General features: G+C 40.4%; 1 protein-coding gene across 1 annotated transcript; it reads left to right on the top strand.

Moving 5' to 3' along the window:
* Positions 1-1,322: 1,322 nt before the first annotated feature.
* Positions 1,323-1,571, top strand: LOC308429607 (short coiled-coil protein-like; the record flags this gene model as incomplete). The annotated part of the gene is made up of 1 exon (XM_080928512.1): positions 1,323-1,571. The coding sequence occupies one exon, from the start codon at positions 1,323-1,325 to the stop codon at positions 1,569-1,571; it is 249 nt and encodes an 82-aa protein (XP_080784638.1).
* Positions 1,572-24,671: the final 23,100 nt, after the last annotated feature.

Raw genomic sequence — 24,671 nt, forward strand, 5'->3', positions numbered from 1 at the left:
CCACCCCTCTTACAAGGAACATTGCTTTTAAACATATTATTCCCAAATCTGTACATACATACATACATACATACATACATACATACATACACACATACATACATACATACACACAAAATTCCACCCATCTTACAAGGAACATTGCTTTTAAACATATTATTCCCAAATCTGTGCATACATACATACATACACACATACATACATACACACACACACATTTATTATTTCCTGAATGTAGGGAAGTGCACCATGTCTATGCCTGATGGCACGGAGACCAGAAGAGGGAGTCAAACATCCTGGAAATGGAGTAACAGATGATTGTGAGCTGCCATGTGGTGCTAGAACTCAAACCCAGGTCCTTTGGAAGAGCAGCCATTACTCTTAATCACTAGGCTGCATCTCTCATCTCCTAAGTTTTTAATCCTCAATGTTTAGTGATTTTACTAGTATAAATTAGGGGATCAAGTGTCCTGGTTCAATGTTCCCTACCATGTAGTAGCTACTGCCTCTAGATGCTATACTAGTCGGGGAACTGCGTGAAAGTGAACCAGTCAACAACAAGAATAGCCTGGGGAAATAATTCTTATTCTCCTCCTCCTCCTCTTCCTCCTCCATCTCCTCCTCCCTCTTCTTCTTCTCCTTTTGACAAATAATCACTGTCCCTGATAGAGTTCAACGTAAAGCATCTTGTGGCCGTGTGGATGAGATGGGACAACCATCATTTGGCTGCTGACCTGGAATGTCCAGTGCTGTGCAAAAATACAGCTCTATGTCTATGTTCTGTTTTCACCTGATGAGGAAGGGCCCATCAGGCTGTGAACATTCTCCACCTGCCTGTGCAAATCACTCTGTACTAATATTTTAATAGTACCAAAATTTTGGTTATAAGATTCAAATATAGCAGAATGTAGCGTTCTGGCAAGATTCATCCTCGGAGACACTGAAATGATCTGCTGTTTGAGTTCCTTGCCTTCTGATGCTGTTTCCAGAAACTTGTTTCCAGAACAGCTTCAGGAATTCCTGCATATTCCTGGTGGACTCAATTCATTCAACCTTTTAGTCAGCTCCAGTCAAAACTTCAGTCACGTCCTGAGCCTTCTAAGCATACAGAGACTAGATAACAGATACTAAAGCTAGCTTTCTTAAGTCTAACCAAATTTTCTAGTTTTCCTACACCTCCCTAACTCTTAAAAAAAATTTCATAGTTGGTCCGAGAGCCACGGCCCCAGGCATCCTAGCTATCTCACCTCCTCCCTGCGCCTCAGACACAAGACCGTTCATTAAAGAGTTTGCGTTCAAGAGCTCAACGTCTGTTCCCCAAGATGATGAACGCAGACATGGATGCAGTTGATGCTGAAAATCAGGTGGAACTGGAAGAAAAGACTCGACTTACTAATCAGGTGTTGGAACTCCAACACACACTTGAAGATCTGTCTGCAAGAGTAGGTGCAGTTAAGGAAGAAAATCTGAAGCTAAAATCGGAAAATCAAGTTCTTGGACAATATATAGAAAACCTCATGTCTGCTTCTAGTGTTTTTCAAACAACTGATAGAAAAAGCAAACGGAAGTAAAGGGTTCACCTCCCTCTCTTCTACGGATTGCTGCTTTTGTTCTTCTCCCTTAAGCTTGGATATGATCCAAAAGTTACAGTATCTTTTTGCATCCCTGAGTATTTATAAAGAGAATGTCGGATCTAGGTAACACTAATGCTTAACAGGAGCATCTCTGAGTTAACGTTCTATGTATATGTTAATCTATAATAATGTGTACATGTAGAGACTTTATATTAGAATTACAGATATTTATGAAACTTGAAGATGAATGTTTTGCCAATTTGCTTATATATATACACATAATGTTTAGCACTGTCTTTTATCATAAGCTTAACTAGTAAAATATACAAGAAAATAACCATGTTGTGAAAAAGTGACCAAAACCATGTACTGAATACACAGATTCTGTAGCTTGTGCACTGCCTTGTGCCTCTCCATCTGCCTCTCTTTCCCATCTCCCTCCTCAGGAACTTCAGAGTTACCTCCTACAGAGTAACCTGACTGTGAGTGTTGACACTTAACCAAAACACAATACTTTCTTATTTAAGGCTTGCCATTTGTGATATTTAGTAATAAGATAGTATTGCTGGTTTCTCTTTAATCAACTAAAAACAGATTGAAGCTATAAAGAATGAAGGGTTTTCTTTGAAATGTAAACTGTCACATTGAGAAGCTAAAAACTCCCTATTGCATAAAATAGTCCATTTGGTGTTGAAAAGATAGGGATGCTTGTGTGTGAGAAGTTAAAAAAAAAAGACTTGAGGAAAGATAGAAATAGTAATGAAAACTAGATAAAAAGAAATAACCAACTCCCAGTGTTTTCCCTCTAGATGTGTGTTACCTCTGGCCCACAGCTGCACTTTTGGGACATCAATAAAAGTGGACTGAGTCTAATGTGAGTGGATTAAGAGACCAGTGAAAAGTTTGGTCTCAAGGTTTATTTGTACCAGGAGATGAACTTTTGCAAAATCAATTGAGAGTATATTAGTATCAGAATCATAAATATAAGAGTTTTGTATATGTGATAATTATTAACCTTGGTGTTTTTTCTCAGTTGTATTCCCAGAATTTCTGTAAACTCAACTTAGTTGCAGAATTTCAGTCATTCTTTTAACAAATTTTAAAAATTTAGTTTGTAGCTTCCATTTGATAAGGAGCTTATACCAGAAATAATAGTAAGTTCTTATAATAGAAAAGGTCCACTAATGCAGCTGCCGGCTCTCAGATGGGCCGCTGACTGTGGAATCATCTAATATACTAACGTAATCCTCGATGGGTGACTTAGTTATAAGGATATGGAATCCTCACATTGCAGACATTTTGCAACCCTTTTGTGACCTTGTTACAAATATTTAAAGTTGTGTTCAAGTTCTGCCTTGCTGTTTAATAAAAGCTGTTTTAGAGGTTAAAAAAAAATTCATTGGCTCAATTCAGCAGGAAAAAGTTGTAGAGTGTTGTCATCCTGATCCCTTTGGATCAAGTAATAACTCAGGAGTTCAGAGAAGAGGTGTTAACAACATGGAAGTTTGGGAGTGGCCCAGCCATTGAGCTGACTAAGGTATATTAAAATTAAGACTGTGTATGTGTGTCTTTCCTTTGAGAATCCAGAGCATGGAGGCAGTAGTAAGGAACTCGAACACCACCAGGGTTAGATGGTGTGCAAGTTCCAACTAACCAACTAATGCTACCGTGAGATCCTTCCTAGTACTTGTGTGCAGCTTGGGTTCCGCTGTGGGCTAAGTTCTTAGTCCTCCTTTTTGTTGTTGGTTTTTTTGTTGTTGTTATTGTTTTTTGTTTGTTTGTTTGTTGTTTTCTGTTAAGATGGAGGCTGGTTCTAAGATGGAGTAGGTTTGGCCTTTCATTCCCAACTTTCTCTAGCAACTAGAAGACCCAATCATGGGACTTTCTGAAGCTGCTAGGCTTTGTTATGGAGGGACTGCTAGTAACTTTTATTATTATAAGCTGAATAGTCTCAAGTCATTTTATATCAGCATTTATTGTTTGTCTTAGTTATTATAATGCTTGTTTTGTAATGTCAGGGAGGTTATCTCGGTGCCAGTGTCAACCATATCTAACCTCATGAGATCAACTAGTAATAAGGCTATGTCTTCATGACTCAGATAATTGAGTCATGAATGTATTGGTGACCTGAAAGAACTGGACTATCATATTTAGAGGGGGTCAGGGTTGTCATTGTCCAGTCCTTGTGGTGTCCGTGGGGCTTGGGTAGGAGCCCCACCAATGCGATACAGGAGGGAGTCTTAAGGCTGAGTTTCCTCCTCCTGGTCAGAACTGTCTTCAACTAAAAGCAGATGTATGGTGGATCTATGCTGAAATCCCATAGACCTTCAGGGCAGTGGGTGTGGTCAAGATGACATAGGGACCATTTTAAGGATGGTCTCTAATGACCCCTGGCTGAAGAATGACCTGTTTCATATAGAACATAAAATTTAGGCAAAACACGTTTATGAGCCCATTGGACACCTTCAATATTGGCTAGCAATTGTCAATCCTTGGATTTAGCAATGGCCTCTGACTGTATGTTAAGAACAATGAGAGGTGGTATCCTAAATGTAATTTTAAAAGCGGTGAGCCCCATCTGGTAAGGGGAGCTTTATACACAGTAGAGAGTGAAGAGAAGGAGAGCTACTCAGTCATGGCCAGGTTAATTTAGTTAAGGTCCCTTTTAAGGTTTTATCTATTTTCATTACCTGTCCTGAACTCTGGGGTCTATATTGGCTAGTCTCTGACTTACCTGGGACACAAAAGCTGGTTCATTGTCTGAGTTTGCAACTGGTCCCTGCAGAACTGTATGTTTTATGGTTGAAACATTTTTTTGACTGATTTAATAACCTAAGTAACTAAGTGAATCATGTTGCAGTAAAAATAAAAAATGATCTGCAGCTCCCAAGTGTGTGCCCAGAGTCTCTTTCTCTACCACGCCGTCCGTGCACTGCCCTCTCTTAGCTGTCTCCCTGCCAGCCGGGAACTTAGATCATATTCTTCCCAGTCTGGTAAAATCATGACTCAATAATCCATAATTATCAATCATATTTATGCGTTAAATACATCTACACAATAAGCTTACAACCATTTGACAAAGATGTAAACTGTCCACCTAGATAAAACAAATTGACTCACAGAAACCCTTAGAAATAATCATATTTACCTATCACCAATTAGCATACCTGGGTCTAGAATCTCGTCTTTCAGCTCCATCTTGATTCCCCCCTTCTCCATTTTTTCCCTCGTTACCAAACTTTTGTCCCTTTCCCACTCTACCGTCCAATCATCTATTGCCTTGACTTAACTAGTGCCAGCCCTCACCTGCATATAGACATCAACCTACAGAATCTCTTCTTTGTATTTTTTTCTGGAGCAATCTATAACCCCCAACATGGCAGAATTCTTCGTGTTACCTTAAACATATTCTCTAAAATCTTTGTCAAAACCAGCCAACAGAATGTCATCCATATAATGATAAATGATAGATTGAGGGAATTGCTTATGAATTATTTCTAATGGTTGTTGTACAAAATACTGACATAAAGTTGGACTATTTAACATTGCCTGTGAAAGTACCTTTCAATGGTATCTCCTTAGTGGATGACTATTGTTCAAAGCAGGTACTGAGAAAGCAAATCTTCCCCTATCTTTCTCATGCAAGGGTATTGAGAAAAACAGTCTTTCAAGTCAATTATTATTATAATCCATGATTTTGGTAACAAAGATGCTATAAAGGAAGTTCTGGCTGTAAAAGACTCATTGGTTGAATTAGCTTATTGATTGCTTTAAATCTGCTATCATCCTTTGTTCACCTGATTTCTTTTTTACAACAAACACAGGTGAGTCTACATGAGCTGGTGGACTCTTCTACATGTTGAGCCTCCAGCTATTCTTGTACCAGTTGTTCAAGTGCCTAAAAATTTTATTTTGTTATGGGTCACTGTTCTTGCCAAAATAGGCTTCTTTGAAAATCATTTTAGGGGCAAAGCTGTTGGTATGTCAGCAGTGGCTTCTTTTATAAATTTGGAAACTCAATTCCTGTAACACCATTTTTTGACCATAGGCACAGCTTATGATTGCTCTCCATCACCTGTATCAATATCTTCCACGGCTGCATCAACCATATCACCTCTAATTTCCTTATTTCTTGTCCCTGGGATTGCAGGAATATTATTTTGAGTACCCCGTTGTTGTAAAAGATCCTTTCCCCTTAAGTTTATGGTTATGTCAGCCATATAAGGTCTCAACTTCCCTGTTTCCCTATTTTGTTCCCACACAGGTAATCCATTGGATATATTATCTTATTTGTGATAATTTACCAACTCCTATAAATTGTGTGTAAACATTATGAAGTGGCCAATATGGATTCCAAGACTTTTGGGAAAGTATAGTAACATCAGCTCCTGTATCCACCAAGACTTCTATGCCAACATCATACATTTGTACCATTATGTTGGGTCTCTGATCATTGACCACTCCAGTACTCCCAAAAGCTCCTTTCTACTAGAGCAGCCCTGCCCTTGATGTAAGAAAACACCAGTTGAGCAATTCCATTCCCTGCATTAATTTGCATCTCCTTTTTCACATATGCCATGATTTTTATTTCTCCCTTGCTATCCCCATCTACTATACCTGAATACACAATAAATACTTGAGAAGTTAATCTATTTTTTCTCAAGATTATTCCCCCTGTCCCTGAAGGTAAGGGACCATACATACCAATGCTTAACTTGTAACAGTCAACTTTTGGTGATAATGTAAGAGAGGTATCTGTAACCGGATCCCAAGTTACACTTCTTTCTGTAACATACCTAATCAGAAATACCTAATTTTAATTTTTATTCCCTATTCAGTACCTTCTGTCTGAACAAAGGAAAATGGCTTATATTGTTTGCTGCAGAGCCTTGAGCTGACAGGTCCCTCTGTTTGTTTCCCAATGGCAAGAGGTTATCTCTTATGTCTCTTTTAGACCAGCAATTCATTGACCAACGTTTGCCTTTCCACAATGACTACAATATCCTGGAAGCCTTTGTGGCTCACAGCCACCAGAACCTGCCTGTTCTCCCTAGAGTCAATGTACCTGTTATTTGGGGCTCTGAATCTTTTAGCCGTACAATTTCTTTGGACATGACCAAATTCACCACAATTAAAACATGAAGAATTTTTGATTCCCGACATTTCTAGCTATGATTTGCCCTATGATATTGGCGGTATACATACTTCTGAGAACCAATAGCAGTTTTATCCCTTATCCATTCATCTATAGGGGCTCCATGTGCTTTCAATAGTCTGGTTGCTCTCATACATTCGGTATTTACATTCTCAAAGGCCAATATTTCTATCAATGACTGTCCATTTTCAGGATCTGTTACAGCTCCATTCACAGCTGAACACAACTTCTGTAAGAATTCTTTTCCTGAACCCTGTATTATTTTAGTAAACAAGGTGGATCCCCCCCCCCATTCCTCAATGAAATCCCAAGCTCTTGAAGCTGCAGTACCACATTGTTCAATAACATCATCATCATCATATTGGGTTTGTTCTTGTAAGTCAGCATACCTCCCGTCACCAAGCAGCTGCTTTTTAGTAACATTTATTCCCCTTGCTAAATTATGTTGTGCTACTTTATGGCTTTGTGCCTCTATCGGTCAGTCATAAGTTCCTTTGTAACTGTCCTTCTACGTCTCATACAGGTGACCAATTCCTTCCAACTTGTGGGACAACCCTATACTGTATAACCCACTTACTTAGTATTCCTCTGACAAAGAAAGAAGGTATACTGTCCACTACAATAGCCTCTTTAAAATGCTTCAAATCTGACCTTTGTGTCTCCAGGCCAACTTATTATCGACCTGTCTACCACTGTTAGCAGGCAGATGCTGTACAAAGCCTGGGAAGGCTGAAGGTGCCTGTGTAGGTCCAAGCAATTCCTCTGACCGCACACTGGCCTGTTGTACCTGTGCTGTTTCCTGCTCTTTCGGGCCCCTTAAGAAGCACTTGCTTCCCACTTTTATCATGTGGTACATCCACAATCTCATTCTCCAAGCCTGAACAGTTTTTTTTTTTTCTCCTCCTTGGTGTTTTCTCCAAGTCCTTCTACCACTATCTGAAAACACTCTAAATGCGTATCCAGCTCTGCAATCTTCTCCAACAGAAGACAATTTTCAGGTTTTCCATTAAACGTTTTCAAAATAGTATACATAAAAACTATGAAGCAAAACCAAACAAACAAACAAACTCCCCTCTGGGTGCGAGGCAGGGTACCTCTCAGCAGCAACAGCTGCCATTTCCCAATATCCTTACGTGGCATTGCTAATCTCTCATACTCTGCCATTTCCTCTACATTAGAACCAGAGTTGTCCTTTAGGCCAAGCCATGTTGGGTGCCACCTGTAACTTTTAATTACTCAAAACCCATTTTTAATGATGGTTTTAAAACGCTTTAACCTTCCTTGTAGCCCATCACCCACCAGAGGCAGTGGGAGAGAAAGGGTATGCGGGAAGGGGACATGTTTAGAAAGGTTCTTTGGAGCCTCTCCCCTCTGTCTTCTCTGGACACGAGCAGTTCAATTCTCAGGTCAGCAGCAGCAGCTCAATCCACTCACAAACACCCCATGGATACACCCCAGTCCAGTTGGGTAGAATCAGGGGAGTAAACAGGAATCAGCAATGGTGGCACTACTTAGCAGAGACAGCCAGGCCTCAACCTTGGCATGTGTCAGCTGGAGGGACCCGGAGGAACAGCAGGAGAAGTTCTTGCCTGTGCCTCTCAGTGAAGACTTGAGACCCACAAGCATTGCGCAGCTAGCCATACCAGCAAGCCAAGCTCAGCCTCAGTCTCTCTCAAGGCCGAGTTATACCCTCCAAACATCACATGATCCCCACGAGTCTTGCCTTAGTGTGTACATCCATCTCAGCTGACATCACTCTGCCAATCATCCTGAGTCCACAAAAGCAGCAAGAAACTGCCGCACAGAATCAGAAGTTTATTTTTGGTGCATTTCTTTATATGGGGTCCTGACAAATGCAGCTCAACTACACAGTCCAAGGGGGACCAACACATGTGTGTCATTAGCAAAGAACCTTTTATCATGTGTCCTTTCATGTGCTTGCTTTAGCAGAACATCCTTTCACCTGTGTCTGCTTCAGCTAAATATTCTTTCACGAGTCTGCCTTAGTCTTTCACCTGTGTCCCTTCAGGAAAACACGCCTTCTCGTGTTTGCCCCAGCAAAACACCCTCCAACCAACTTTCCAAAGAACCCTTAAGTTTCCATGTCAGAAGCTGGTCCCAAGATGGAGTATGTTTGGCATCTCACATTCAGCTTAACCCTCACAGAAATGAACATGACACCATCCTTGTCCAAAAAGCCAAATCAGAAGAGGCCTAATTTCCCATCTCAGTTGCTACTCAGTGACTGGCATCTGTTATTTATTAGGTGATGTTTTCAGGGCCCCATCTCCCTTTCACTTCTCTTTTATCTTTATAGCATTTAAGAGCCTTTCCTTTGTTCCATCTTAGAGACTTGCCTCAGAGAAAACTGCCTTCACTTTAAGGCATGGGCTAATCTTCAAAACACGAGTTCATACATGTACTCATGAGCACTCACACGCGTGCACACACACACACACACCACGTACTAGCAAGTTTGATTTTGTGTAAGCAAAGATAAGCGCTTATCTCATCATTAAGATGGAGCAGCACCTAAAAACGAGAATTTCCAAGGGCTTTAAAGGACGTTTGTACTCTTCCTACAGAACTGGACGCATTAACGCTTGCCAGAGCATCCTGTAGTTCAGAGTAGGTGCTGGCATCCAAGACATCCAGGGCTTGTTTGGCTGCCCAGTCTGAGTGCTGGGTATTTACTAAGTCCATAAAAATACCTGGTGTGTGTTCTTATCAAATGGAGAATTCTCAAAATTATGAACAAATTATTTGACATTTAATACCAAATGGAGGAAAAAAATATTTGATTGTGCCATGAAAAGAAGGAACAAAATTTAAAAAAATACAGCTACATTTCTTCGTGTCTCATTTTAAAAATGTATTTTCCAATTCTTCAGTGAATCTAAAAGAATTACTATAAGAATGATTTTTAAATGTCAGAAACAATCACTTGGTTTTCTATGTAGAACTCATAAAAAAGGAGCAGAAGGCTCGGAATAATGTAGGATGATTTACCAATACGCTTCTTTAAATAAAAACGAAAGGTGACTTAGTGGTTAAGAGCATTTGCTGCTCTTGCAGAGGACCTGGGTTTGGCTCCCTGCACCAGCATCAGGATGCTCAGAGCTACCTGGACCTCCAATTCCAGGTGGTCTGATGCCCCCTTATGTTCTCTCTGGGAACTGCACACATATGGTACAGACAGGTGCATGAACACACAAATACATAAATACAAATAGATTTTAACATTTAATAGAATACATTCCTAACATGTTTATAACAATCTTACAACTGAAAGTTACTATAAGTGAACTCATAAAATTCTGGCTGGAAGATCTGTATATGAGGACTTGCACTGTCTTATATTGGTCTCCTGTAGCCACTCATAAGTTCAGCTTAACCTGCAGGGTAAATAGAGATAATTCAATAACATCCTAAAATATCTGTATGTTCAGTGTTGGATAGAAAAGGCTTAAAATGAGCTCAGAGTTCGGACTCTCGCCCATGTGTTTTGGTGCAATGTAACTTGACCTGTGGCTTGCAGCATATGTGTGGCTGTATGCTGCCCCATTCCACCCAAGAAGGACTCGGGAAGTAAACAGTGCCATGGATGGTTTTGGTTTTTGTCCTGATGGTACAAACATTTTGGGAAAGCCACAGCGCAGACAGTGACTAGTTGATTCCACTAATCACCTAAGCAACTTCGAGGACACTGCAGTTTGTCACAAAGATAAGCACTGGAAGGAGAGACGTCAAAATCCAGACAGACATAGTCTGTTGTCTCTACAGAAGCCACTGCATCTTTTGTGACATGTTTATGTCTATGGCCTCTCCTTTCCCCACCCCAAGCCAGATCCCTCACTACTGAGGCTTGCACTGTCCTCAGTGAAGACCCCAAATGTTCCACTTCATGATGACCTTCTGACCCACCCTCTCAGTTTCTCCGTTACATACCGGCGAGCACAGAATGTGTTTTGCCTACTTTGCAATTTTCAATACAGCTTTGGACCCCTAGAAAACCTCTGGCAGAATACAGACTGTTGTGAATTCTTTTCTACTCCCCTTAAAAGGCGATTTCCCTCCAGGTAAAGATATGTTTACCTCATAGATTTCTGTGAGTAATGAACTATAACAAAAGAACCAGAGGAAGAGTTTCCACAACTGGATAGAAGACATCTGTCAGTTTCTTCCTGAGTCTTTCAGAACAAATCTTACCAAACATGCTGCCATGTTAAGCACCTTTTAGAAAAAGCACATGAAGAAGCTGCTTGACTGTGTTGCTGTTCCACTGTTCCCATTATGGCCACAGACATGATTAAGATATCTTGGACCCTTCAGACAAGACCAGACATCAGCTGAACAGCTCAAATTGTCTGTAATGAAAGCCAAGTGCAACAGAATCACCCATGAGTGGACTGTCAAAATGCTCTGACCAAAGCACTTGGAGATTTAAATAAATGACTGTTTAAGCCACAGTTAAGTTTTAATATCATTTGTTATGTAGTGATCGATTACTGGAAGCTCTGTGCTCCAATCAGCAACGACTCAAAGGGACACAGAGTAACTTAAGTCTACTGTGATAAGGACAGCAGAAGTTTCCTCACAGGGGGGAAAAATGTATGCAGTACAGCATCATAGCTCAGTCCAGGAGCTGAGGCAGGGGAATGAGAAGTTTGAGATCAGCCTGGGGCGCACAAGGGTTGCAGGTCTTTGGGTTACGTGATAAGACCATATCTTAAGAAACAGGGAGGCCCAGAGAGCAGTGCGTCAGGAAATCAGGAATCGGAAGTCCGTAGCTTAGTTGCTGGCCTTCATTTCTCTGGAGAATATGACAAGTAAAAACTGGATTGAGTTACAGGAGACTGATGGGATTTAGATTAAAAATACAAAGGCACTGCAGGATGATACATGAGCCTGCTGACGTCACTGGCTGGGGTACAGCATGCAATGTGATCATGTTAAGTAAAGACTGATCATATCTCAACAGAACTGGTACAGCTACCTAAGAGCTGAAGACAGTCTTTGTCAGGCCCATGTTTTTTATGGTTAACTAAAGCAAAGAAATTAATAAACTTAGAGATGCCTCAGTTTTCTTGAACCACAACTTACATGTATTTTACTGACAGTTACTTGAGAGAAAATACATGTATGTGAAATTAGTGTGTACTTTATCTTTTGGAGAAAACAGTTAAAGTCTTAGAACCCAAAGACATAATTAGGTTGAAGTAATGACATGGTGCAAATACATTTCTCCATTGGATATAATCATGGTGTCTTAACTATTGTGAGTATAAGCTTCCATCCATATGTACTTGTAATTGATGAGGAGCAAAGCAGGTCAAGCCCTCTTCTGCTTTCTGTCAGTATGATCACACATCTCAATTACGTGGAAGAGACCAGGCATTGGCATCTGGTGTCCATACTCTTCTGGGATGGTTACTTTTCTGAAACTAGTGTTTTCCTTCAGAAGGCTCTCTTGTGTTTCCTCCTTGTGACTTGTGTGGAAATAAGACTCAACTCTAAGCATGAAAGTTAATGAATGAAAAAAAAAGTCAATTCATTAACAGTAAAGTTTGCTAAAAGATGTGTAAATAATCCAGTCACGAACACAAGGGTAAGTTCTGGGAAATCAGGAAAAGAAGCAAATATCACTATCCTCTGGCACTGAGATGCTCTTGACTGGCCCTCCTTTCATTCTGGCTGTCAGATTGGAAGTCTGAAATTCCAGGCATCTTTTGCTACCAGATGTGGGTGTCACAGGCTTGCAGGTCCTATAAAGAAAAAGGAAGTATACATCACAGAGACAGGCAAAAACTGAGTCCCTGGTGGCAAAGCCCTCACCTCAGAAACACATTTGGCCTTTGCAACTTTATGAACCAATAAGTTCCTTTATTACAAATATGGCATTCATTTTGTTTATGATGTGCAACTCCATGCTTACCTACTATAACAGTCTTGGAATGATGTGGAAGTAAACTCGGGGTTCCGGGAGGGCAAAAATTTTGTCTGTTGTATTTCTTGCAAAATTTCATCACCCTACTGCACAGTGATAGTCTTGCTCTATAAATAGTTGTTGATGAAATCTGAAAGCTGAACTCAACCTTCCAGACGAGAGTGGTTAATGGCGTATGACGGAGAAGGACACACGGCATATTCCTAGAGAACACGGAAAGCAGAAAACATCTAAACATGGCTAGATGTGAGAGACAACAATCAGAATAGAAAGGATCGGTGTGGTTCAGACAGCCATATGCTAGAAGTAGCTTCCGCAGGCTTTGGAGGATGTACTGTGGACAGAATGTCTTGGTTTTTCATCCAATGACCCCACATTGCTAACATGAAACTGGTCACTGCAGAGCTGTTTGTGCCCTGAAAAACAGCAAGCATTCCAAATAAAAGTATCTTATCCAGAAAGTATTAGTTCTTTAAAAAGGAGAGAGAGAGAGAGAGAGAGAGAGAGAGAGAGGAATGAAAAAAAATGGAAAAGAGAAAAAAGTTTAATGTAGTCATTATTTATCTTCAAAAAAGTCAATTTTTGGATTTCAAACCTATAAAAAGAGCTGGTTTATAAAGACATCTTCTTGTCTGACAATCAAATCATACAGAAGAGAAGGCTGCATCTGTGGCTTGCTAAATCAGTGAGCTTGGAGCATACCCAGGGAATCTCATTCTTAAGACTTAAGGAATACAGCTGTATCTCACTTGAAGGGTGGAAAATAATCCAAGAGCGGAGGCCACTAGTGAGCTAAAGAGGTGATGATCGTATGGTAGGAAAAATGTGTCCGTCAGATTATTTAAAACTGAGGTTCATTCTAGAGGAAGATCGTGCTAGTGAAATGCCACAATAATACCCTATATGCTCAACTAGACTTTGTCCCAGGCTGGATTTATGTGTAGGACTTGAAGGTGATGCTACCAGCCAGGCTCTGTCATTAATGGGTGAGGGAAGTAACCATAACTTAGTCTATTCAAATGTTTGGTCAAATAGGCAAAGGAATAAAGGTTTATGCCTATTTGTATATATTTGATTTCAGAGCCAACATAAAATCATCCTACCGCCACAGAGAGGAAAGGGATCGCTGAGGGCTAAGAGAAAGAAAAGCTGAAGCTAGCCATGGGGGCTGTTTGTTGTCCATGTGTGCATAGGTGTGGCTTGATCGTTGTCCTGGTGTGGACATGCAGATTGACATCTTCCTGAAGCCCCTGTATTTTCTCCTTCCTTTCTCATCCCATTCACCACTGCCTATTATTAGAAAATATACAATCAGAATGTATATAGCCAAATACAGGAAATCAAGAAGGCAAAGTGAACACAGCCTCAACCCGGTAGCATTCAGGGGTCTAGCCTTTAGACACTAAACTGTTTCCTGGTCAAAGAAGCATTGAGGACCTATTTATTGGACTAAACAAACCTGTAACATGCTACTGCTTTTCCTGGTGGGCTCTACTGGTCTTTTAGAAGAGACAAGTTTGTTATGTTAGCTTGTCCCACACACTGTATATTTTAACATGTCCATCCATGGAAAAAGCAAACACTGTTAGTAAGTCAAGTCATTTGCTAACTGAAAATACCCAGAGATACCCTCAACTGCCTGTACAGGTTTGGTGTTTGCTTGGTGGCAGATATCTGTCAGTGAAGAATGGGCTTCTCCACGTTACAGGTAAGAAGTTCTTATCTGGGACACTCGACTCCATTTCTGTTTTTTGTTTTTTGTTTTTTATTGGATATATTTTATTTACATTTCAAATGTTATTCCCTTTCCCAGTTTCCCTTCCATAAGCCCCTTATCCCATCCCCCTCCCCCTGCTTCTATGGGAATGCTCCCCTGCCCATCCTCCCCTCCCACCTCCCTGCCCTAACATTCCCCTACACTGGGACATCAAGGCTTGGCAGGACCAAGGGATTCTCTTTCCACTGATGCCCAAAAAGGCCATCCTCTGCTACATATGCAGCTGGAGCCCTGAGTCCGTCCATTTCTACTCTTTGGGTAGTAGTTCCATTTCTAATGAAGACAACTAGAAGCAGTGAAGCCAGGTCTGCAGAGTTTATGTGCCCAAGGTCTCTTCTAGTCTGTTGTTAGCATCCAACTAATGGCACATAAGGCTCAGGGGACACCATGGAAAAAGGAGTGGAAAGATTACAAGAGCCAGAAAACCAGAAATCTGCTGTGATCCTGTCTCTAGAAATGTCAGCCCAACTACACCCACATGGTAGAGCTGTTGAAACAAGACCTGAGCAATGACAACATTAAAAACAACAAAACAAACAAACATGCTAAAGTAGAAGGGGGCAATTTCACTGAGCCTACCAAAGACAAAAACTATTACAATAAATGAGATTTCTAAGAGCAGGAGAATTCGCCTCTTTTAGGGATAAGAGCCCTAATTTGTTACTGAGTAAAAAGTGGTTATCTCTGAAATCATATATCCCCAAGTCACACTAAATTGACTCACAGGGTTTTATTTATATATTTATGATGTGTGTGTGGTGTGTATGTGTGTGTTTGTGTCTGTGTGTGTGTGGTGTGTATGTGTACATGTCTGTATGTGTATGTGTGTGGTATATGCATGTGTGTGTATGTGAGCATATATCTCTTTGATGTATGCATGTGTGTGTGTATGTATGTGGTGTTACAGGCCTGGTTAGAGAAGATGGGCAGTTTAGGCTTTATATCCCCCATTGCTAGAAGTCTTAGGATGGAAGGAGAGAGTACCAGAAGAGACAACTGGATTAAGGGGGGAAGAGAGGAGAGGGGGCACGATATCTCTGAAATGAACTAGAAACATAAGACAATAGAAATTCCCAGGAATCTAACTAAAAACTTTTAAAACATTCACTGGAAGCTAAAGGGTACACATATAAAACAAATGAACAATTATTAATGCTTTATATATACATATATGTAATATTATATGTGTGTGAATGTTATATGTACATATGTTACATATATACATATGTATGTATGTATATATATACATATATATATATATATATATACACAAAAAAAAAACTTGTATACTATGCTTATAAAATCTAGTTAAGAAGCTAAACATGTCAAATGGCCAGGAATATTTCTACAGTGTCCAAAGTTGACTACAAATTAGAAAATATTTCTGTCATAATTTATTAAGTGCCAGCATGTAATGTGTTAGTTAGTTGACATAAACTAGACTCTCCTGAGAGGTGAGAGTCTTAGATGAGGAAGTGTATACACCAGATCGGCCTCTTGCCGTGCCTGAGGGAGCGGGATCTTCTAGTTTAATGACTAATGTCAGGAAGCCCAGACCACTGGATGGTGCCACACTTGGGCAAGTGTCCTGGGTTGAAGGCAAGTAAGCTGAGCAAACTATCAGACGCAAGCCAGTGAAGTGTGTCTCTCTGTGGGCTCTGCTCTCAGCTCCTACCTTGAGTTCCTTCCATGGCTTTCTTCAGTACTGAATTACAGGACACCATAGCGGCTCTTCCTCCCAAGATGCTTTGCCTTATAGCGTTTAATCACAGCCTCATAAAACAAACTAGAAGAGTTTTGGAGAATTAGAGGTTCTGTATGTTTTCTCACGTTTCCTCAGCTGGATCTTTCCTAGTCAGAAACTAACTTTATGGAATAATTTTGTTAAGTGGAGGAATATTATGTAGCAATAGAAAATTGATACCACAGTTGTTGTGGCAAAGTACACTTATACACACAAATTGAAAAGAACTTCCAAAATTTCAGATCCCTGACACTAATATGTGACCACTGCATCAAAATCTCTCCTAGGAGTCCCTTTTGTCTGCATTGCATGACCTTCCTAGCTAATTTCATACATACTAAAATCTGAGAACTACTCAGTTATATGTTACTGCGACAAATGTCCTGAATTTGCCTCTTCTCCATTCCCTAAGAGAATGTTTTGTTTGTTTGTTTTCTACTGCAGAACTTTTTACTAAACATTACTGTTAGAAGTCTCCACTTCACTTCCAGACAATCTCACGGATGACGGCGAGTCTGAATCCTGCAGGATGACTGTTACATAATCTACTCTCGTTACCTTCTCATGTGTTTGTCGAGGTTCAGTTCCATTTACTTACATCTAAAGCCATCCTAACAAAGCACGCAGGGTTGCCTGCCCTTCTGTGAACTGCTCAGATTCATACTGTGGATAATCAAGTAGCCATGTAAGTTATGTAGTCGGTCTGATAAGACCCAGGAAGCATGACAGCAAACATGTTCAGAAGGAACAAAGCAAACTCACTGGGAAAGAACACTAAATAAGTAGACCTGACATTTGCAGATAAAACGCACAATGGAAACTGATAAACTCTTGCATACTCCAGAGAGAAATCTAAATTGGTCCCAAATTATAAGTTCTAGTCAGACTGCAAGGTGCCATTTGCTATTTGATAATGCAGAATAGCATCATAATGAGTGACCACTCAGAGCCAAGACAGACTTAGTGTTGCTTTAAAAATCACTTGATGAGGAAATGTGAGGTAAATTCCAGAAAGGCTTGCTTTGAAGGACAACTTGTTTTAAGCCAAAATTTTAATTCTAAAATCTTTGTGATTGTCCATTTGTATGGACACAAATCACATAAATTATGCACAAACTGATTCCTACCCTTAATTATGAAACAAAAGAGAAGGCTCCAGAAGATAAACCCAGTTCTATAATACCTCAGTTGGTATTTCCATTTACTTGAGTGTATCTCTGTCTGGTGGAGGATTGGAGCATCTTGTATCCCTTTCAGGAAAACTTATTTCAGTCTATGGTAATTAACACACAGACCCACCACTGTTCAATGCAGACAGTGAAAGACGCACAGCTCTATATGGAATGTCTTCATCAAAGCCCTCTCTTCCGGGCTCAGAGAATCTGTGTTGAAGAGGAGGCAGGAAGACTGTGAGAGCTGGGCTGGCAGAAGCAGTGTCTTACAGACTCAACAGCACTGATGCACACAGGAGTGCACACAGGTTGTGATAGGACCCATAAGACCTGCACAGGTTTAAACCAGACAAAATCCAAGCACTGAGAAGCATAAGGAAAATTCCATCCGTAACCAAGAAACTGTTTGCAATGGGTACTTGCTAGAGGAAGGAAAACCAGTTTGCCCCAAGGGAGCATCACCATGTATACCGATCACACTCAGGGCAAGCCATGTGCAGGAGTAGTTGGCCAACGCACAACAGAGTCCAGGTTTTATGTGCACTTTTTGTTTTCTTTGAGTGTTTTTTCAATATATAATGTTTTGATTATTTTTGGTTTTTTGAAAAGAAAAGAATATATGAAATTGAATGGTTGGGAGGTGGGGGGGACCTGGAAGAGAGTGGGAAGGGAAATAATATGATGAAAAAGTATCAAAAGACCAAAATTTCAATCAAATACAAATTATAGATAAAATGAAAAAGTGTGCACACCTTCAGTCAGTGCTCAGTTTGCCAAATAGCAAATGTTCTTGAAACCAAGTGAATAATCAAATGGCTACGCCCTCTTTTTCTTAGAGTCCTTAATTCATGAAGCAGACCCAGAAAAAGTTTCTTCTGAAGCAGTCATAGTAGATGGGTAGACAGACAGGACAAACGGGTATCCAGACAGCTTAGGACTGATTCCTGCAGCAGAGGCAGCTTATTGAGAGGAAAGCCAAGCAGGTAGGCTCCAGTCAGCCCTTGTTGCTCCTCCCCTTCCTAACATGGTTTCCTTTTCTGCTGATGCAATCAGCTGTCTGTATCATGGGTTTCACATCCTCGGTATTTAAGGAAAAAATAAAGCCGCATCTTTACTGAACATGTCCAGACTCTATTCTTTGGCAATTCTTTCTAAACAATGCAGTGCAATGCTTACTTATAACACAGTGTAGTACTTCCTTACATTGCTTTCAGTACTGCCAGCAAACACGAGATTACTGATACAGAAGGACAGGAGTAGGCTATATGTAAGAACCATGCACTTAAAGGATTTGAGCACCCACAGATCTTGTTATCAGCAGTGGGTCCTAGAGAGGTATCTCCAGGAATGCCAAGAGACAAATGGATTTGATTTATTAATGGATAGGGGTAGATAAATAAGAGGCAGGCTTCAGGGATAGAATACCGAAGTATTAAGCTTTACATGGCATGACTCAGTGGTAGAGTGCTTGCCTAATATCCGTAAGAGCCTGGCCTCAATTTCAACAGCACACATGCACACACACACACACACACACACACACACACACACACACACATACATAAACACAAAAACACATGCCAAAAGCACACACACATACATATTCACATATACCACAAACATACCACATACAAACCTGACATACACACACACCATATATACCACAAACACAGACACATAGACACACACAAAACACACATGCACACACACACATACACAACACACAAAGACACAGAAAGACACACACATACCACACACACCACATACACAGATAACACACTCACAGACACAGCACACACACAGATACACAGAACGATACACATCAAACACACACACATACACACACACCCCACATATACACACTCACACGCAACACACAAATACACTAAACATATACACACCAAACACACACACACAGTTGAATGTGTGGAATAAAGCCAATTAAAATTTTTAACCCAAGTTGTAATTTTCATTTTTTGATATAATAAAATAGAAAAGTTAGAATCTAGTATTTTAATAAAAATTATATGAATATGAACTAATTTAGTTAATTTATTAATTTGTGTGGTCCTGGGATTAAACTCAAAGTCTCCAGCATGTTATATAAGTGCTGTACTATTGATTCTTATCCCAAACCATAGTGTCCTTTCCTGAATGACCCAAGAGAAATACTAATATTTTCAAACCATAAGTGACCTCAGCTAATTGAAAATGTGAGAGAGAACTTTTAGGATAATGAATTAGCACTGTAAATCCCTGGGAAATCTCTTCCTCAGTCAGAACACTTTGGCTCTCTTATTTTAAACATGGTTTCAAAATATTCTCAATAATTAAATAGCTATCAACAATAATCATAACAGCAGCTAGTTCCTCGGTAGTGACGCATACCGGCAAAATGCTATGTCTAAACGTCTCCTTGGCAAATGGCTTATTGTGACCCGAAGGTCACTGAGAGACAGCAGATACCCAGGAGGCCTTTTTATCTCCACACCTCCCCTTTCCCCTCCCATTCAGAAACAGTGGTTTACTTGTTCTCTTTGCCTAAGATGGTACATAATCCTCAATCTTCTGTTCTGCCTCCCTAACTACTCCCATTTCTTTGCAAGACCCATACATGTGATAAATAGGTACACCATTTTTTTCTTTCATTTTGCATGTGATTGTTCTGGCTAGTCTTGTGCCAAACTGACACTGACTGTATTTATCCAACAGGAGAGATCCTCAACTTGCCTCCATGAGATTGGGCCACAGTCAAGCCTGTAGAACATTTCCTTCATCAGTGATTGACATAGGAGTGCCGAGTCCACTGTGAGTGTTAGGTACCACCCTAGGCTGGTGATCGAGGATGCTATAAAAAAGCATGCTGAGTAAGTCCACGGCCTAACATCAGCTCCTGCCTTCAGTTTGAGTTCCTACCTTGGCTTCCCCAAATAAACAGTGACTCGGGAAAAGTAATCCAAATAACCCTTTCCTCCCCACGTTGCTTTGGTCATGGTTTTCATTATAGTAATAGTGATCCTAAGACAGTGGTATAGACATCTCTACATATCTGTGGTATGTATGCACTTAACCAAGAGTGTACATTCACCTCTGTCTGTCTTTCTATCTCTTTCTTTCCCTCTTTCTTCCTCAATCTTTCCCTCCCTCCTTCCCCAACCCCCACCCCTCTGTGTGTATATATGTTTGTGAAAGCAATATTAACTGTCTTTCTTTATTGTTCTTCATAATTTTTAAGACTAGAATCCATCTGTGAACCTAGCATTCACAGACTGGCTAGTCTGGTTGGTTAGCAAGAAAGCCTGGGGATGTGCCTGCAACGGAGCCTGAGGATGTGCATGCTTCTGCATTCCCAGCATGGTGTTTCCAGATGTTGGCCACCACATTTAGCTTTCTGGCCTGGATCCTGGAGATATGAACTCAGGTCCTCATGTTTTGTGGGGCAAGAACTTTATCCACCGTGTCATCTCCCAAGCCACTGACTTTTCCTTTCCCTAACATGCCTTTTGTCCATTTCATTTCTAGGGCCCAAGTTGGAGACCTAGGAATGTGTGGAGAAAATCTCCCTTAAGTTTGTTATGGAATTACACATATATGGATATATATGTATATTATATTAATATGTATATGGAATCTTATTAGAATACAAGGTCTAGTTAGTGAGGATTAGTATAAAGGTTCCTCTGTTATGTAGATTACCTGGACCAATAAGGTCTAGAGCTCACTCTAATGAGGAAGAGATACAGGGGCCTTTAATTCCAGCATTTTGTGGTGATTAATGCAGGTGGATTACAAGTTCAAAGACAGTCTGCACTCTACAGTAAAACCCTGTCTCAAAAACCCAGAAAGAAAAAAAAAGAAAAAAGAAAAAGACTCATGCTTTAGAAAGAAGGAGTTGTCAGAATTTTTTTCTTATGTTTCTTTTTTAGTTGCTTCTGCCCAAACCAGCCCTGATGTCAAAATCCCATATTTTAGGAGCCATTGCCAGAAGATCTTCCAAGCAAATGACAAAAACATTATCTCTAAACTCAGAACTTAGACTTGAATGAAGCAATTCATACTTTAATGAATGACAATCTTTTTGATAATCTTTTGGGTAACAGCCAGAAACTGATAGTATTATCAGGAAGAAGACATTTTAGCATACAGTTCAGAAAATGAATTAGCAAACACTTAGAGAAATGATTTCACCGGCTCAGCAATGCACACCATCGCTAGACTCCAGCCAGAGTTGAGCCACTGGGAGATTTATGTGAGTGACAGATGGCTTCTGTGCCTGGCTCCAATCACGCTCAGGTTCGAGGACTGTGTAGAACACCAAGACTAGATTTTTTATCACGCGGTAGGAAGGGAGAACAGTCGGGGCAGCTAGCGTAATAAGAATTCCACAGAAAACCTCACAAAAAATACGGGCGCAGCCTGGAGAGAAATAATAGATTCAAGGGGCATCAAACTGAAAGTGGAAGCAATGAAACCTGTCTCCTGACAGCTGGCTCAGTCTTATTTCTTCTCTGCAGGGATGTCAGATGGTATCCTCTGATGTGTAGAATTTACATGTGCTAATTCCTGACACTCTATACCATAAAGCATCCCTGTCAAATCAGCTTCAGTTTTTTTTTTTTTTTTTGTTTTGTTTTGTTTTTTTTTACTCTGTTTGTTTGTTCATTTGTCAAAGAAGGTCCTTTCTCTATATACAGGTTGGTCTTAACCCTTCTATGGGGCTATCCCTGGATTCAAGCTTGCACGCTATAACCTCAGCCTTCGGTTATATGACCCAATTAATTAACCCAGCTCCATTTAATACTGTAACAAAGTCATCTTCAACATGAAATAGAAAGATGCTCTACGCAAAAGGCAAATTTCAATTCTTTAGTTTTATATAGTCAGGACATAATTATTCTCACCAGCAGCAGAATCTTCATTCTGTTTATTTCATACAGCGTCCTCTTGTAAGAGAATTAGAATTGTAAAAGAATTAAAATTGTAAAACTGTCTTAGAAAAAAAGAAACTCTCCCCTACTACCCAAACTTTACTGCCTGCTGGGTCCTCAGAATCTACAGATAATACAGTCAACAAAACAAAACAAACAGTTGTGGTTAGGCACTTACTATTACAAAGAGATGGGGCTCAGGGCAGCTGGCCAGTGACACAGTCTACACCATCTCATGCTAATGGAAGGAAGAGAGTGGGTGGGGATTCCTGACTGGGAGGGAAGTCAGAGACAGAGTAGGAGGGATGCTTGTTAAACAAAGACATCAATCCTGGTAGGTGGAAGCTAGGCCAGTAATAGTGTTTACTCTGTGTGAAAGGGTAGCTATGTTCTGGGTGGAAGGTCAGCTCTATAAATCGAAACTATGTCAATTTTATTTATAAAAGTGTGAATTTTTTTTTGGAGTTTGGATGTTGGAAGGAGATGAAACTCCTTTGCCCTTGGCCAACCTGCTCATTTACGTTCCTCTCAGGGGATTCATCTTCATAGCTTAGCATGTTTCTTTTGTTCACATGCAAACAGTATGATCTGCCTCAGGAGAGAATCCATAATTCTGTCTTTTGCTGCTGTGCCACAGATCTTACCAACTTCAAATACTCAATATGTTGTCTCAATGCCATATTAGGCATTGAGCCCTATGAGGTGGTTTGAATATGCTTAGCCCAGGAAGTGGCACTATTAGGAGGTGTGACCTTGTTGGAGGAAGTGTGTCACTGTAGGAACGGGCTTTGGGACCCTCATCTTAGCTGCTTGGAAGACACTCTTCTGGATTCCTCTGAATCAAGATGCAGAACTTTAGGCTCTTCCAGCTTAATACCTACAGGATGCTGCCATGCTTCCTGCCATAATAATAATGAATGAAATCTCTGAACCTATAAGCCAGTCTCAATTAAATGTTATCATTTATAAAAGTTGCCTTGGTCATAATGTCTCTTCACAGCAATAGAAACCCTACCTAAGATACCTCTGTTTCTCTCTCTCTAAAGTTGTTAGCAGATTCATGCTACAACTGGACTCACCAAAGATGAGCACATAGGTCCAGGATCATAGTCAAGAAGGGCTCTAGAAGAGATACTTACTATGGGTTGACTCAGAGACTCTTGTCATCCTTCACTTGAGTGTGTGTGTTCTGAATGCTCTAAGAGTTAACAAATTACTCTGCAGCCATCAGCCTTTGTGGTTCTAGGTAGAAAGAACTATATGGGCAAATGGCTGCTATGTATTACAGACTTTTTTAGTTGTTTGAGCTCAGAACATATCCCAAAGCCTGGTTCCTGAGGCATTCTCAGTATTTTGAACTGAGGGGGCAGGAGAGCTGTAGAAGCAAGTTTTGATCCTCCACACTCATCTCCCCTGAAACACGTCAAAGAATCTAAATCCTATTCATGAAGCAAGCATGAACCCCCCCCACCCAAAGGCACTCTCTGAACCACTTCCTTCACTGAATGTCTTCCTGTGTCAGATAAAGTTTCCTAAAGCTGAGAAGAATGGCAACTATAGAGTGCACCTGTGCACACACACACACACACACACACACACACATCCAACAAATGGGCCTTAATAATGGAGAATTCCCCAATCTATCACTATTGAATCATACTCTAGTCTGTACAATTACATTCCTTTATTACTACCCACTTCTTCCATCAGACCTAGCATGGAAGATATATAATTTTCCCTAGAAATTTGAGTGGGAATTTCAAAAGGCACCCTTGCCATGTACAACTTGGATAAAATAAATTAACTATGCTTTTCTCTTATTCATCAGTCATTCCTAATGGGGGTGTCAGCCATGAATCTTGCAATGAGTAAGGAAAAGATACTACGTTTTCTCCCTACATGTGTGAATTTATGCAGAATCCATACAATTCAGGATTTTCTTCTTATATGTGTTTATACATATGAAGAAATTCATAAGATCTTACATCTGCTACTTCACATGTCATCGGTTTTAAATATCCAAAGTTTCGTATTCTGACGCAGTGTCTTGAGCCCTATCACTCTGTAAAATCCTCTGGCTGCAGCTGGGCTCACAAAGATAAGCACTTGACTCAAACAGCTCAGTTGCAATCTTATTGAGACCAAGCAGACAAAATTGAGTGGATACTTTACCATTTGTTCAGGAAGGTAAAAATATTGATCACTGAAAACACAGCCACGTGAAACCACCCCACGCCACTGAAGCCATCTAATAGTTTCATGGAGGTGAGCTTTGAAATGCCTTTAGATGGTTGACTAACAATTTCACTGACTTGCAGCTGTCTGTAGAGAGGAAGGGCCTGCACAGTGCAACGCCAACCCAGTTTGCAGCTGA

Source organism: Micromys minutus, assembly GCF_963924665.1.
Source record: "Micromys minutus genome assembly, chromosome: 14".
Lineage (NCBI taxonomy): Eukaryota > Metazoa > Chordata > Mammalia > Rodentia > Muridae > Micromys > Micromys minutus.